This window comes from Leptonychotes weddellii, chromosome 9, assembly GCF_054177405.1.
Source record: "Leptonychotes weddellii isolate Sample4059 chromosome 9, ASM5417740v2, whole genome shotgun sequence".
Taxonomy (NCBI): Eukaryota; Metazoa; Chordata; class Mammalia; order Carnivora; family Phocidae; genus Leptonychotes; species Leptonychotes weddellii.
The window spans coordinates 121,899,469-121,913,796 of record NC_138377.1 but is presented as its reverse complement, the minus strand read 5'-3'; the positions used below and the strand labels follow the sequence as shown (position 1 = coordinate 121,913,796).

Sequence of the window (14,328 nt, the reverse complement as noted above, 5' to 3'; positions counted from 1 at the left end):
TCCGAATGTTAAGAACTATTAAATTTAGATGACAAGCTTACGGAAATTCGTTATGCTATTCTACCTGTCATTTAGAAATGTTAAAATGATAAAAAAGTAAAGTATAAAAATAACGTTCTAGGCCCCCGTATCCATCACTTCTCATCACAGCAGAGCCCAACTACAACGAGTCTTACCGGATCTGTTCCATGGCTTTCCACGTCAGGGTCCTGGGCGGGGCACCCGGCGCCTCCATTTGCCTCCGAATTTTCTGGAACCGGGCGGCTTTTTTCTGTCGTTTCAGGGTGCTGGGGGAGAGAACCAATGGCAGAAGCCATGCGTGGGAGCAAACTGGGTGGCTGAAGAGCCTCGGGCTAAATCACAAAGAGCCCAGCCCTCTTCTCTTCGTTTGCAAGGGCAACCAGGCCATGTGTGTTGGCTCAGACCTGCTCCATACACCTCCCCAGAAATCTAATACCTAACACAGCCCGTAAGCATGCCGAACTTTCTAAACGGGTGGTGAAATACGTCACTGGTGAAGAAAGCTGTGGTCCCAAAGAGGCCGCACGCCTGCCCCTGCGCCCCTGACAACGGATAAGAAACAAGGGCTAAGGCGGATGTGGCGGCACGACGCCCGGCTCCAAGGGGGCGCGGCCTGGAGCGCAGGGGCGCGAAGCCCTACTTCAGGCTGAGGGCCCGGGAAGGAGCCGGTACCTCTCCACCTCCTGCAGCTCCCGCTCCTCCGGCTCCCAGTCGGAATCAGGGTCCGGCTCGCGGCCGAGAGAGCCGGGGTCTGCCAACCCCCGGGTCGCGAACCCACAGCGAGCAACAGCAGCACGTACACGCAGGCCCAGCAAGAGGCTCAGCGTAACCGCCATGTCGACAACAGCCGTCGGCAGCCCGAAACACGCAGTACCGGAAGTCTGGGGGCGGGGGCGGAAGTGGACCGGCGGGCCGGAAGCAGGGATGGCCGCGAGTCTTTCCGGCTTCCGGCCGGGGGCGGGATATCTGGGCTTGAACCCGTGTGCGGCCCACCATTCCCGGCAGCGAATGTGGAGAGTTTTGAGCCTGAAATGCAAGGGCCGGAATGAGGTAGAGGACGCTCCTGCAAAACGCCATAAACTTTAATAAAAAGACGGATTCATTTGCCAAGATACGCCCCTGCGCCCCAACGGCTACCCAGGCCGGCCTGTCTCCGCCACGGCGGCGGAAAGGGCGTCCCCTCGGCGGTCCTTTGATGGCGACAGCCCCGTGCCTTAGGCACTCGGCTCCTGTGGGAAAGGGCCTCCTTGTCGCCAGGATGACCTCTAGCTCCGGGCCGCACCCGGGGTTCAGACCCATCACCTAGCAAGAAACCCAGGCTAAGGTTTGAAGGGCGGGGATGAGTACATGGCCGACCCTGGCTCCTCTTCATCTTTCAGTCTTTACGGATCTGAAATTATCTTAGGGTATTGAGGAATTCTTGGTGTCTTTGTGTTTTGCCTTGTGCAAACAGGGTTCCTGGCCAGGGCTTTTCAAACTGAAGCTTGGTGGCCGTCTTTCATGTAGCAAAGATTGAAGGCCCTCTGCCCCTTTGGAAACCTGAGGGGGCTCTCCAGGAGAGGTTGAGTGCTGGGCTTCCATCCTGCATTTACCTATGGTGGCTGATGTCAAGGAGGGCAGTGGTGCTTAGCATCAGGGGTGCAGAGGCAGGGCAGAGAGTGAGATCCCGGGTCTTGGGTGCTCTGTGTTCAGAGTCTGCCGCGGGGGGCAAGGCGCATTCAGTCCATGAGCCACTTGCCACTCTTTCTGGTTGCAGAAGATAGCCCTGCTTTGGGGTTAAAGAGGATGGCACTGATCCTGCCAGGGCTCTGTTTATGGCTTCTAGCCTTCTGCTGGCTGGGCCTTCTGCAGTGGAAACATGGGTCCCCTGAGTTGGTATTCACAGGAGATTCGCTCACCCCTTTACCAACTGTTGCCCAATTACCAACACAGAGGAATGGCATCCCATGCTCCCCTCCAGCATCTTTACCACGCTGTATTGTAATTGTGTGTTTACTTGTCTGTTTCCCTGTTATGTTTGTTGAGTGCTGGGACTGTAATTCTGCCATTTCTACCAGGGTCCACTACCTATCCCATTCCCACACTGGTGGAAGTGCCATGTTATATTTTGGGAACATCCCAGCTGTGATGTTTGCTAGGGGGAATTTACACAAGTCAGAGTGACCAAAGCTAGTTTCGCATACTTACGGCTAGTGAGCCTGACTCTGGCACTGGAAAAAGAGCGCCCTCCAGATGTCTTCACTGACAATGAACAGGGGCCGATGGCTGCTGGATCTCCTATCCAGTTGAAGTTCTTGGGCTGTAGGTGGCACCAGGAATGATGTGGAATTGCAGCATTCATGGTTGGCAGTGGCCCTAAGATCCTGGGGATCAATTCGTGGGCCCGAACTGGATGCAGGAAATGAGGGCGGCCCTGCTCTTTGGCAGCCCCTCTCAGGAGGACCAATGGGACCAGACTCCCAGATTGCAGTTCTTGACTGCCCAGCCCGTCCTGGTGAAATCTAGGCTAGAGGAGAAGGGCAGCCCCTTACCACATTTCTTGTGAGGCTGGATGGAACGGTGTGAGAAAACAGGTAACTGAAACATCTAGGCTGTGGCCACTATTTAACCTGTTAACTCCTTTGGAGCTCAGCAAAAACTGAGGACCCAACAGGCCTGCTACGAGCCCAGGGAATAGTGAATGCGGCAGCGGTTCTGTTGGCCCAAGTCCGTTTACTTATCACCCATTAGAGCCATGGCACTGGCATTGCTAGGGAGAGATTCCACAGAAGCCACCGAGGGTTCTTGTTCTTTGTCAATCATGAGTTTGGGGTTATTGCAAGGCTGGAATATAGGGAACAGGTCTCTCAGGAGAAGGTTGGGAGCTGCACTTTGCCAGAAGTCATTACTACAAACAAGGGAGCTCGGGAACAAGTGCAAAAGGAACCCAGAGACCCTCTCCCAACACCCAGCATACTCTGCTTTCCCAGGCTCCGCGCCAGGTACCATCACGTTAGCGGCCAGCGCTGTGACCACCACCATGTGCTGCTGCAGCCCTTCCTCCCTTGCTCTGTGAGAGGCCGCGGACGGACCCTCACCCGATACTCATGAAGTTTTTTCTGGCCCTGGTGGCTGGGGTGCAGCATGCGCGTGAGCTGCTCTACAATACCGAGGCTTCGGATGAGATTCTCCCTTTGTAGCAGGGCCTTCACTCGCTCCAGCTCCTCTTCTTCCACAATTTCCTGAGGATGCCTGGTATCCAGGTGTACTGATAGTAGCTATGAGATACATGAGAGATGAATGCAAGATCTCCAAGGGTGAGCCCCACACCATCAACGGGGATGGCTGCGGGACTCCTGCCCACTCTACCCACCCTCCCATCCCTTCCCTGACCCTAGCGGAAGGTTCTCTTTGCTATCGTTCTCTCTCTCACCTCCTGGTCCACCAGGCCAGATCCAGTGTATTCATTAGGAACTCCTCTCTCTCTTTTACAAGGGGAGGAGAGGACAGCAAAGATTCCCTTCTCTAGGAGTCCCAACCCATTTCCTGCAGAAAGGGAAGAGCTCCCAAACCCCTGACACCTCTTTCTCCTGGGTCCGGTTCCTGTAAGCCAAGTGGGTGGGAAGTCCCCGGAGCCCGGCCCTGGATCGGCTCTTCTCCCCTGCTGATTCGCCCTGGTTCTGGTCCCTGTTTTCCTTTCGCCTCTTACTGCCTGAGGTCTCCTGCTGTTCCTGCTTAAGGCGGATCTCTTCCAGTTGCTGCCTGACAAGACACAGCAGCTTCAGATGCTGGAGAAATTGTGTTGGGGAGAAGCAGGGTGAGGGAAAGTGGGGATGGGAGAGTGTGGAATTATGATCTGTTGGGGGCACTGACGGGAGAAGAATGAGGGGGAAGATGGGAAACCTCCTAAGTGGAAATGGAGTCACTAAGAGTCTGATAGGATGTATGACTCCATTCCCCTTTGCTCAAGTGTCTGGCTTCCTCTCTACCCTGCTGGGGAGCAGTTCAGCTTCAGGATATGCCCCACCCAAGTGGACAGAGGAGAATGAAAGGCAAAGTACCTGGCACACTCCTCTCTGGCCTTGGAAGCAGCAGTCTCCTGGAAAAGGGAGCCATTGTGCTTGAAGAAAGGCGTGTACTTCTCCTTGTCAGGCCCAGGGTAGATCCGCCGGTACCCCCCGAGGTGGGAATCCTCATAGCGCTCCTGGTCCAGTATTGCTGCGTGGGACAACTCAATTTGTTCTCGCCTATGGAAACCAAGCTCAGAGTGAGTCAGGAGGATTGTGAGAACGTTCAGTGAGGAAAGGAAGGCTGGCCGAGGCTTTGAGGATCTCCTGCTAGCTTCATGGCCTTTCCCACGTAGGGAAAGCTGCCAAGGCCATCTGGCCAGTCCCACCTGTGCGTCGCCATGGAAATAGAGGCTTGACTTCCAGAAATCGGGTTTTCATCTTAAGTGCAAAGGGGTCCCGTCATAAGCTAGTACTCCAAGTTATCACAATCTTTTACATTTCTGATTATAATCTATGTTAATTACAGAAAAAGCAGAAGCGCAAAAAGAAGATCAAACCTCCCATAATCTTACTGTGCAGTTAGTATATTGGTTATGAGCATGGACTCAGGGGCAGGACCCCCAAGTCTGAATCCTAGCTTTGCTACTAACTAATTTGCTCTTTCTTTATTCCTTCCTTCCTTTCTTGTTTCAGACAAAGATGGGATCATACAACAATATTTTAAAATGGCTTTCCAGTATTCAAGTGATTCTATGATTGTACTTTTATTTATTTATTTTTTAAGATTTTATTTATTTATCTGACGGAGAGAGACACAGCGAGAGAGGGAACACAAGCAGGGGGAGTGGGAGAGGGAGAAGCAGGCTTCCCGCAGAGCAGGGAGCCCAATGCGGGGCTCGATCCCAGGACTCTGGGATCATGACCTGAGCTGAAGGCAGACGCCTAACGACTGAGCCACCCAGGCGCCCCTATTTTTAATTTTTTTAAAGATCTTATTTTTAAGTAATCTCTACACCCAACGTGAAGTTCGAACTCACAATCCCGAGAACAAGAGTCACATACACTCATAGAATCACTTGAATACTAGGAAGCCAATTTAACTATTGGACTTACTAAACAAACATACAGGGCGCCCCTGTATGTTTGTTTAGTAAGTCCAGTAATTTTCAGCCCTTTTCCCCGCTGAAGGACATGATTCATACAGTCACGTGTGCAGTCCCACTGTGGGAATAGCCAGCGTATTTACAGTTCTACTTCCCCTCCCTTCACATATTTGACTGCCTACTGTGTGCCAGGCCCTCAGGAAATCATGACAAATCAAATACACACTGGCCCTGCATAGTGCAATGCAGGTGGCGAAGAGCAATGTTGTTATGGGAATAATTCTAAATCTACTCCAACTCACTTGTACATATTATTAACATTATAATTTAGTATTGGCAACAAATCACCATGTTTGTAACCCATCTTATAATGAAAGCAACAGGGGGTGAAAAAGACTGATTTCAACAATCCCTTATTATTGAATGACTAAACTGTTTTCTGTTTCATTATTACAAACTTCCTAGAGGAGCTTTGTTAAAAAAACAAAAGCAAGAACAAACAGCTCGTCAAACTGCATAAAGCTCCTTATGCGCTAATATGAAATAGCTCCAAACGACACTGCTAAGCATGGTACAGAGAGTGTGAAAGTTACACTATTGTCTGGGTAAAGGGAGAAGAACAATCTGTGTAAATATATATGTATATGCGTAGGTATGTATGCATTAAATGTTTGTGAAAGTATACATGTGACCCTAGGAACATAGATTAGCTCCTCCAGGGGGGGATACAGTAGCTGGAGAAGAGTTAAGAGATTATTCACAGTATCTTTTGAATTTTTTTTTTTCAAAGATTTTATTTATTTATTTGAGACAGAGTGAGAGAGAGAGAGAGAGAGAGCTCATGAGAGGGGAGAGGGTCAGAGGGAGAAGCAGACTCCCTGCCGAGCAGGGAGCCCGATGCGGGACTCGATCCCGGGACCCCAGGATCATGACCTGAGCCGAAGGCAGTCGCTTAACCGACTGAGCCACCCAGGCGCCCCTCTTTTGAATTTTGGACATATTGTCTATGATAGGTAATATATTATCTATGCAGAAGAAAAGTTATTCTTCATAGCTAATCAGCCCCAGACCACTTTCACCACCTAAAGTAGCGCTCTTCCGCCCAGGCCAGTGCTAACAAGACAGCTCAGACACCTGGAGCACCTGGCTTCTCGTGGCTGCTGGTGGCACTGGAAAAGCCGCTCCTTGACTCGCCGCTTGTCCTCCTCCATCACCTTCCTTTTGTCACAGCCACGGAGGTTGACAAGGGTCATGGCATCACAGAGAAGGGTATCTTTCACTTCTCGATCAAGGCGGGAGTCGGTGGTGAAGCTTGGAGAGTGGTTTACCTGCCAGGAGGAGTCATTATCCACCCCGTTCCTAGACCACCCAAGCAGGTGTGGTCTCTTGCAGGCCTGACCGGAGGCTCTAGTCAAGACATCCCAAGGGGGCTGGGTGTTTCTGACTTCCAAGGCCACAGGACTCGGCCACAGAGATCCCTCCAATACACAGGCTGATGGGAGCAAAGTAGACAGCCTGATTCTATAGATACAGTGTCCCTAAAGACAAAGATTACATGACGAACACTTGGGATCTAAATCCTGGATTCCTATGGTGGAGGCCAGAGACCACTAAGATTTGACTCAGCAGGTGGAAAGCAGAGAGATGATCTTACACGTTCTGCCGGTTCATCCCCACCCAGTGCCACCACGTCCCCCATTCTGTGTTCCACCAACTGAGTGCACTCCTACCCCAGGCATCCTGTTCAGGGCGGCCTCTGGACCTTGGTTTGGCAAAGCCCAAAAGACATTCCTCACCTCCAGCAGCCAGGGCTTCAGCTTGTGGTCCAGCAAGATGTCAAAACCAAGGATCTCAAAACAGGCGCATGTACCTCCAGTCAGATATTGGGGAAAACACGTTCGGTAGTTGTGGCGAAGAACAGAATGGGCTGAGATGATGGTTTTGATGATGATGTCCTCGATGTCCCTCCACAGTTCTCGGGGGTCGTAGCCGTGTTCTCGCAGCCAGGCGTTGAGCGTTGACAGCTTCCTGCGAGGCCCAGTGCTCAGAGGAGGACACATTTCTACACCAGTGGGTCTGGGCCACAGACAGGAGTGCCCCTACCACTAATCCTACTTCCGGGTGCCTACGTGAGAGCTTGAAGTGGGGCTTACTTATGGTGGGGGGGGGAGCGCTGCACTTAGAGGTCAGGCACAAGACGGGTCTGTAAAGATGGTTTTCCTGAGCAAATGGCCTCCCAAGAGCCAGCTCAGTTTCATGGGCTGCTGCGACTGTAGGACTAAAGAGCAATCAGAGAGGGAGTACCTCTTACTGCCCGCAGCATCATCTCGGACAAAATTCTCATTGTGTTTGTTGATAGCATAGTTGGTCAGGTGCATGCAGACGTCATCCTGGGAAGAGAGTGGCCCTGTGGCTCAGACTGCTTCCCTGCAGCACCCCACTCCAGCCCTTCGTTGCCTTTTTATTACCCAGGGTGGCTCATCTCCTGTCCCTCTTCACCTCAGAACTGTCCCATAAGCTCCCGGGGAAGGATGTAGGCCAGGCTCCTCCAAGGAGGACCTTGCAGCAGTCACCACCCACCAAACGCTCTCCTCCCCGCCAGGTGCCAGGGTGCTCACTGGTTCATTCCCAGTTCACGGATGACCATGATAAGCCTCTCTACTTGGTTTCTCCACAGAACCTCTGTGCTCACAGGAAGAGGTCGCCGCCCTGCCCCCCAGGACTGCTAGCTGGCCCCTTACCAGGTTGCCGTGGCTGGGCTCCATGTAGGGCATAGTGGCAAAGCGGGCCAGGCCCTCCTCATACATGAAGATCCGAAGAGGGTCACAGGACGTGATCAGGACATAGATTCGCATATCAAACTTGAAGCCGTCAATGAGGAAGGGCTGAAAGTGTGCAAACCCGCCAGGGAAGAATACCTCTGAAGCGCCTGTTCTATCCCATGCACTGTTGTAAGCGTTTCAAATTATGATAACTCATTTAATTTCCATAGTAACCATATGAAGCATAAAGTAGTTACTGCTATTATTCCCATTCAACAAATGAAGAAACTAAGGCACAGAAAGAATAAGACATTGCCCAAGATCACACATCTAAGAAGTGGGAAAACTCAGATTCAGACCCAGACAGGCTGGCTCTGAACCATGGCTCTGGACTGCCTCCAAGTTAAGGGGAAACAGCAGGAAGGGTAGGAGCCGAAGGGTAGGCTGGCTTCCTGTCTGGCACGGGGAGAGACGAGGCGCCCCAGGGCTCAGGGAGGGCCCTGGTGGTTCCGAGGCACCCTTCACCTTGGAGATGTATTGCTGGCAGATCATATGCTCTCCTGGCTTGATCTCCCGGGGATTTCGGGTGATGAAGATGCCCCGTCCCTGGCAGCCACTGTCTGGCTTGCAGATGTAAGTGCGGCTTTTTCGCTGACGACCATAGGACTGGAAGTCCCCAAAGCTACATGCAGAGAGAGGCTGGTCAGAAGGCTTCTGTGCATCACAGCTGAGCCAGGCCCTGTGGAGCTCTGCTCTCTGGTCCACACTTCCTGGAGCCTCCGTCTCAGACCTCCTTTTCTTAGACCAGCTGAAATTCTCATCCCTTGAGACTTTCTAGGTCACAAGGCCAGAGTCTGGAGGGAACGAGATGGTGAAACCTTTCCTCCCCAAGGACATGAGCCTGGGGAGCAGGGGCTCACTCACTCTGCAGGGAGGCACCAGGTGCGGGGGAAGATGTTGTACTCGGTAGGATAGAGTTTCTGCATGCGGTTGAGGTTCCGAGCCAGCAGATCTTTGCGGCAGATTTCTGTCATTCCAGGGAAGTGGTTGATTTTCTGAAACAGAGTCAGTTGGTTATCTAACCCCACCAGCAGAGTAAGCGGCAGTCCCTGGGGCCTTGGGCATACCAGGAGGACTGGGAAGGTCAAGGTAGAAGTCACAGTGGATGGGGCTCCTGGGTGGCTCAGTCGGTTGGGCATCTGACTCTGCATTTCAGCTCAGGTCATGATCTCAGGGTCCTGAGATCGAGCCCCTCATTGGGTTCTGTGCTGAGCATGGAGCCTGCTGGGGATTCTTTCTCTTTCCCTCTCCCTCTGTTCCTCACCCCCTGCCCACCACAAGCACATGCACACGCGCTCTCTCTCTCTCTCAAAAAAAGGGGGTGGTGCCTGGGTGGCTCAGTTGGTTAAGCGTCTGGCTTCAGTTCAGGTCATGATCTCAGGGTCCTGCGATCGAGCCCCACCTTGGGCTCCCCGCTCAGCACAGAACCCAATGCTTCTCCCTCTGCTCCTCCCCCCTGCTTGTGTTCTCTCTCTCTCAAATAAATAAAATCCTAAAAAAAAAAAAAAAGTCACGATGGGGGTAAACACTGTACCCAATACCCTAAGGGAGAAAAGGAAGGTTCCCTAAGGCAAGTGAGAACCTCCTCCTTGGCCTCTCCCAAAACACACGTCCACCCTGAGGTCAGGAAATGAGGGGCAGCAAGAAGGATTTGCCAGGACTTTGGGCCTTCTAGCCACCTTATAACATCCCCCCAGACCACCGGAGGCTCGTCCTATAAGAATAATTGGTGCATGGGAGCACAAGCAAATGAGAAACCATTTTCTAAAAGAGCAAAGGAAGTTGAGAAGCAGTCCCAGGAATGCCCTGCTACAGCCCGCCCCCCCGCCCCCGGATATGACGATGCCAGGGTGCCCGTCGGAACCCCAGTGCCGGGAGGCAGTATCTCGCGTTGGTTCTGGGCTGTCTCACGGGCTTTACCACTCGCTAGCTGCAGAAAATTAGTGTTTCTGAAACTTGGTGTCCTCTTAACAAGAGGGTATCTGCCACTCGGTTGTTTTTGAGGATTTAATGAGGTAAGAGTGTAAAAGCACTTAATACAGTGACTGACATTCAGTACATCGTCAAGGAATGCTGTTAATTATGGTCTTGCTCATCTTCCAACTGCTCCCTGCGTGTCCCTTCCTTGGGGCTTCTCAAGCACTTCGAGCTCACTCTCTGTCACTCTCTCGGGCTCTTCTCCCATGACTTGTTGTAGGACAAGTTACAGTCTCCTCAATTCCCTTCCTGGCTTCCCCTCAAACTAAGGCTGCAGACCTTTTTACATTCTTGTGTTGCTAACCACCACAAAGACCCGTTTAGAGGTCTGGCTCAGTCAGTCGGTGGAGTGTGTGACTCTTGATCTCCAGGTTCTGATTTCAAGCCCCATGTGGAGTATAGGGATTAACTTAAAAATAAAATCTTAAAAAAAAAAAAAAGACTCAATTAGAGGATAACAAAAATGCCATGAAGAGGTTATATTCTTTTTGAGGACCCATCCTTCCTGACTTTCTTGCCGCCGTGCAGAACCCCACACTGACTCTCAATGGGATGCGGCTGCTAGGCTAAGCTGCTTAGGAGCTGGATCACTCTCCTGGCCCGGCTGTTAGCACCGAAGCTCCCTTCCAGCCTTCCCCTTAGGTGGGCTCACCTGCCCTGAAGGGGGCCAGCTGGGCACAGATGCCTTCAGGCAAACGGTGCCCAGCAGAAACTTCCTTCCTATAATAGAAGTTCCAGAAACCCAAGAGGAGGATTTTTCCAGGGGAGCAGAAGCCCTGGCCGTGGCCTTTCCTGCTCTGCCCAGGGGGACAGCCACAGAGGGTAGCAGCCGCAGGTGCCCAAGCAGAAGGACAGGAGGACTCATTCAGGGACCATGGCCCCTTTAGGCTCTTGGGTCCAGAGGTTGTACCTGAAACCTCTTCATGTCCATGACTCGTTCCAGTGAGACAGAGCAGTCTGTCCAGTACACAGTCCATTCTTCGTCCTCCCCCACCTCCTTCAGGCCACACATTTGGGCTGCCCGACGCACTGCGGAGAGAGGGAGATCAGTGGGGCCAGCCGAGACACTGGCAGCAAGCCTTGGGATTGCAGCTGGGTCAGGTAAGGAAGAGGCTCGACCAGAGAGTGGGCTGAAGACGGAGGTGGTTCTTACCTCAGTGCAGCAGCTTAATTACCCTGTGACAATTCCAAGGTCATGGGGCTGTCAGGGCCCTTCTAAAATCTGTGACAGAGAAAACTAGAGCCTGGCTCCCTGCTCCTGTCAGTCCTCTGTCTCTCAATTGGGATGGTTTCTGACCTGCAGAGCCGACCCTCCGGAGGGGTCACACTGGCACCTCCCACACTGGGTGGCCCCGTGGCGGCCCCGTGGTGATGGCAGTGGGCACAGGAGGAGACGAAAAGATAGATGATCGGGCGCCTGGGTGGCTCAGTCGGTTAAGCGACTGCCTTTGGCTCAGGTCATGATCCTGGAGTCCCGGGATCGAGTCCCGCATCGGGCGCCCTGCTCGGCGGGGAGCCTGCTTCTCCCTCTGCCCCTCCCCCCTCTCATGTGCTCGCTCTCTCATTCTCTCTCTGTCAAATAATAAATAAAATCTTTAAAAAAAAAAAAGATAGATGATCTAGCTGGTCATTTTTTTCTTTTAATTCCTGAAGCCCCCTGAAGGGCTTCCTTGAAAAAAACCCGTATTGACCTGTTCTCATCTCAATTCTGGTAAAATCCGGGAAGGGCAGGGCAATGGTGACCTTCAGTCACTTTTTTTCTTGCTAGCTAACTGGGGGATTTCCACCCTACCACTAAGACTAAGTGGAACAGTGGTAACTCAGCTGCTAGTAGCTCAGTTATAGGCCAGCCCAACAAGATGCAGGGGCTGGGAGCCTGACTGCGGGACCATCCCCACAGCAAAACCTGCATGTGCCCTCTTACGCGCAGTGGTGTGTGAGTGAGCTGGGTGCTTACCGCTCTCATACTTGCAGTTGGTCAGGTTGATGGCCAGGGGTCTGGAATGGAGGAATAATGGAAATCAGGCAGAGTGGGATAAAGGACAGACCCTGGGCTGCGAGGCACCCGACACATCTACAATGCAATTCATTTTCTCTGAAAGCCACTTAAAGACCAGGATGATAGAAATGTGCTGAAAATGCAAACCAAGCCAGCTCAAATGGTTCAGAATTTTGTGTTTTTGTACTACCAAAAGGTTAATGATGTTCCTGTATTCCCTGTCCTCTTTTGCAGATTAAAGGGAAGACCCCCCCAACTGCTGAAGGGAGGCCAAGGGGTGACTCTCTTCTGGAGCCAGGCAGGTGAGGGGGCCCAGGCACCTGTCTGTTACCTGCGTTTCCGCCTTCTCTTTCTCCTGCCAACTTCTAAGTCATCTGAGTCAGCTGGGGCTATGATTTTCTTCGGAATTTTCTTGGCTACAATAGATAAGGGAACTCCATCCCCAAATTCCTTATAGTCAGCCTTTGAGAGTTCCTGCTGAGGAGAGTCAGAAGGGATGGTAGCTTCCCCTTGAACACACTCCTCCTCAGATTCCTCTTCCTCAACGTAGTCTTCCTCCGATTCGCTGGTCTTACAGGTATTTGGCTCCATCCTCTTAGGTTCTGAGGAGAGAGGGGTGAGAGTGAAATATGTATCAGAGCTTCCTTCCTCCAGGCCCAGGAAGGCCTGCAGGAGTCCGTGCAAAGGACCTCCTTCATGGTGTTACAGGGGAACGTTGCTGCCCCCTCAGAACAGTACAATCCCGCTGCAGAATGGGATGGTTTCCAAGTAGGTAATGTGGGCCGGGGAATGCCTATGAAATGTTGGATTCGGGCACCTGGGTGGTTCAGTCGGTTAAGCGACTGCCTTCGGCTCAGGTCATGATCCTGGAGTCCCGGGATCGAGTCCCGCATCGGGCTCCCTGCTCAGTGGAGAGTCTGCTTCTCCCTCTGACCCTCCTCCCTCTCATGCTCTCTGTCTCTCATTCTCTCTCTCGCAAATAAATAAAATCTTAAAAAAAAAAAAAAAGTTGGATTCCCCGACAATCCCTGATCATCCAAGATCACCCCTCCATACAACACGCTGGGGTGCACGTAGAAGCTGGACAGAGCTGGCAGGCACCATGACCATGGCTTTTTTATTCCTGAATGGGAAGGGGGATGGCTGGGCTCTGGGGGGACCTTCGATTTTAAAATAGAGCTGAAGACCAAAGGTCCCCTAAGCCAGCCCTTTCCCTGTCCCATGACTCAGTTTCTCCACGTGTACACACTGGCACTCGATGGCTAAGGCCCCTTGGGCTCTGCCGGCAGAGGGGGAGCCCCTGGCGGGCACTGCCCACCCGAGATTCCGAGGAGAGGGGAAGGGGCTGCTGGGTCCGCCCCTAGCGGTCCGAGGCTGGTCTCAGGTGGTCGCTCATGTCCACCCTTCGCCCGGCTCCTGCTCCTTCCCGGGCGTCGCTGGGCCTCCGGGACCGCCTCCTCGTTCCACAGGACTGGCTGTCCCCGCCGATCGCGAGGGGGAGCCCGCTCCCCCCCTTCCGGGGTTCGCTCCTAGCTCGGAGATCCCGGCGGCGGCGGCGCCTCCTTGAGCAAGCCAGCAGCCGCCGCCGCCGCCGCCGCCGTCGCCATGGACACGAGGGCGGCCCCCATTGGAGAAGCGTTCTGGGGGCGGGGCCTTCCCGGAACCACACCCACTTGGGCGCGGGCCGAGGCCATCTTGCGCGCGGGCGGAAACGCCTGCCCTGGGGGTGGTGGCGTCGCGGTCCGGGCCGCGCCTCTGCGGCGGCTCTCGGGCTGCATCAGCCGGGACCTGTAGTCCCTCCGCGTTCGCGCCGCTTCGCACACGTCTCACCGCAGCCTGTGTCCATCGCGCGGGCCGGGCCCGGAATTTGGCCAAGTCTGCGTTCGGGACAAACACCTGCTTGCCTGCCTTCAGTGTTTCAGTGACCCGGGTTGAACACGCTGGGCGCTCGGGAGGGACAGCCGTGAACAGCGCTCGCCCTGCTGCGCTGAGTAACAGAACGGCCTCCTCATGGCGCTCCTTCACCGTCGCCTTCACTGCTCCTCCTGACGTCCTTACACTCTGACCACCGCACTCAGGCCAACTTGGCATTTTAAGACTATCCCGTGTGCCTAAATCTAGAGGACACTTTAAAATCTCCCCCCTTTAAAAACACGTGGGCACTGTTTGATTCATACATTTCTTGCTGTTTCTTCAGCAGATATTCTTTTTTTTTTTATTCTTATGTTAATCCCCATATATTACATCATTAGTTTTAGATGAAGTGTTCCATGATTCATTGTTTGTGCATAACACCCAGTGCTCCATGCAGAACGTGCCCTCCTCAATACCCACCACCAGGCTAACCCATCCTCCCACCCCCCTCCCCTCTAGAACCCTGTTTGTTTTTCAGAGTCCATCGTCTCTCATGGTTCGTC

General features: G+C 53.1%; 2 protein-coding genes across 2 annotated transcripts in view; both read right to left on the bottom strand.

Moving 5' to 3' along the window:
* NGRN (neugrin, neurite outgrowth associated) overlaps positions 1 to 900 on the bottom strand; it is a 5,524-nt gene extending 4,624 nt beyond the window's left edge. Inside the window, exons 1-2 of the mRNA XM_006745356.3 lie at positions 694 to 900; positions 177 to 287 (exon numbers count right to left, since the gene is read on the bottom strand). Of these exons, the coding sequence (XP_006745419.2) occupies positions 177 to 287; positions 694 to 857 (275 nt within the window). The 5' untranslated portion in view covers positions 858 to 900. The remainder of the gene's footprint in view (positions 1 to 176; positions 288 to 693) is intronic.
* A 127-nt stretch (positions 901 to 1,027) lies between these two features.
* TTLL13 (tubulin tyrosine ligase like 13) lies at positions 1,028 to 13,497 on the bottom strand. The gene is made up of 15 exons (XM_081831673.1): positions 13,230 to 13,497; positions 12,243 to 12,513; positions 11,870 to 11,910; positions 10,823 to 10,941; positions 8,800 to 8,930; positions 8,401 to 8,557; positions 7,855 to 7,998; positions 7,418 to 7,503; positions 6,910 to 7,141; positions 6,257 to 6,441; positions 4,062 to 4,247; positions 3,582 to 3,762; positions 3,099 to 3,278; positions 2,209 to 2,527; positions 1,028 to 1,866 (listed from the first exon to the last, which is right to left on the bottom strand). The coding sequence occupies exons 2-15, from the start codon at positions 12,500 to 12,502 to the stop codon at positions 1,610 to 1,612; spliced, it is 2,478 nt and encodes an 825-aa protein (XP_081687799.1). The 5' UTR covers positions 12,503 to 12,513; positions 13,230 to 13,497; the 3' UTR covers positions 1,028 to 1,609.
* Positions 13,498 to 14,328: the final 831 nt, after the last annotated feature.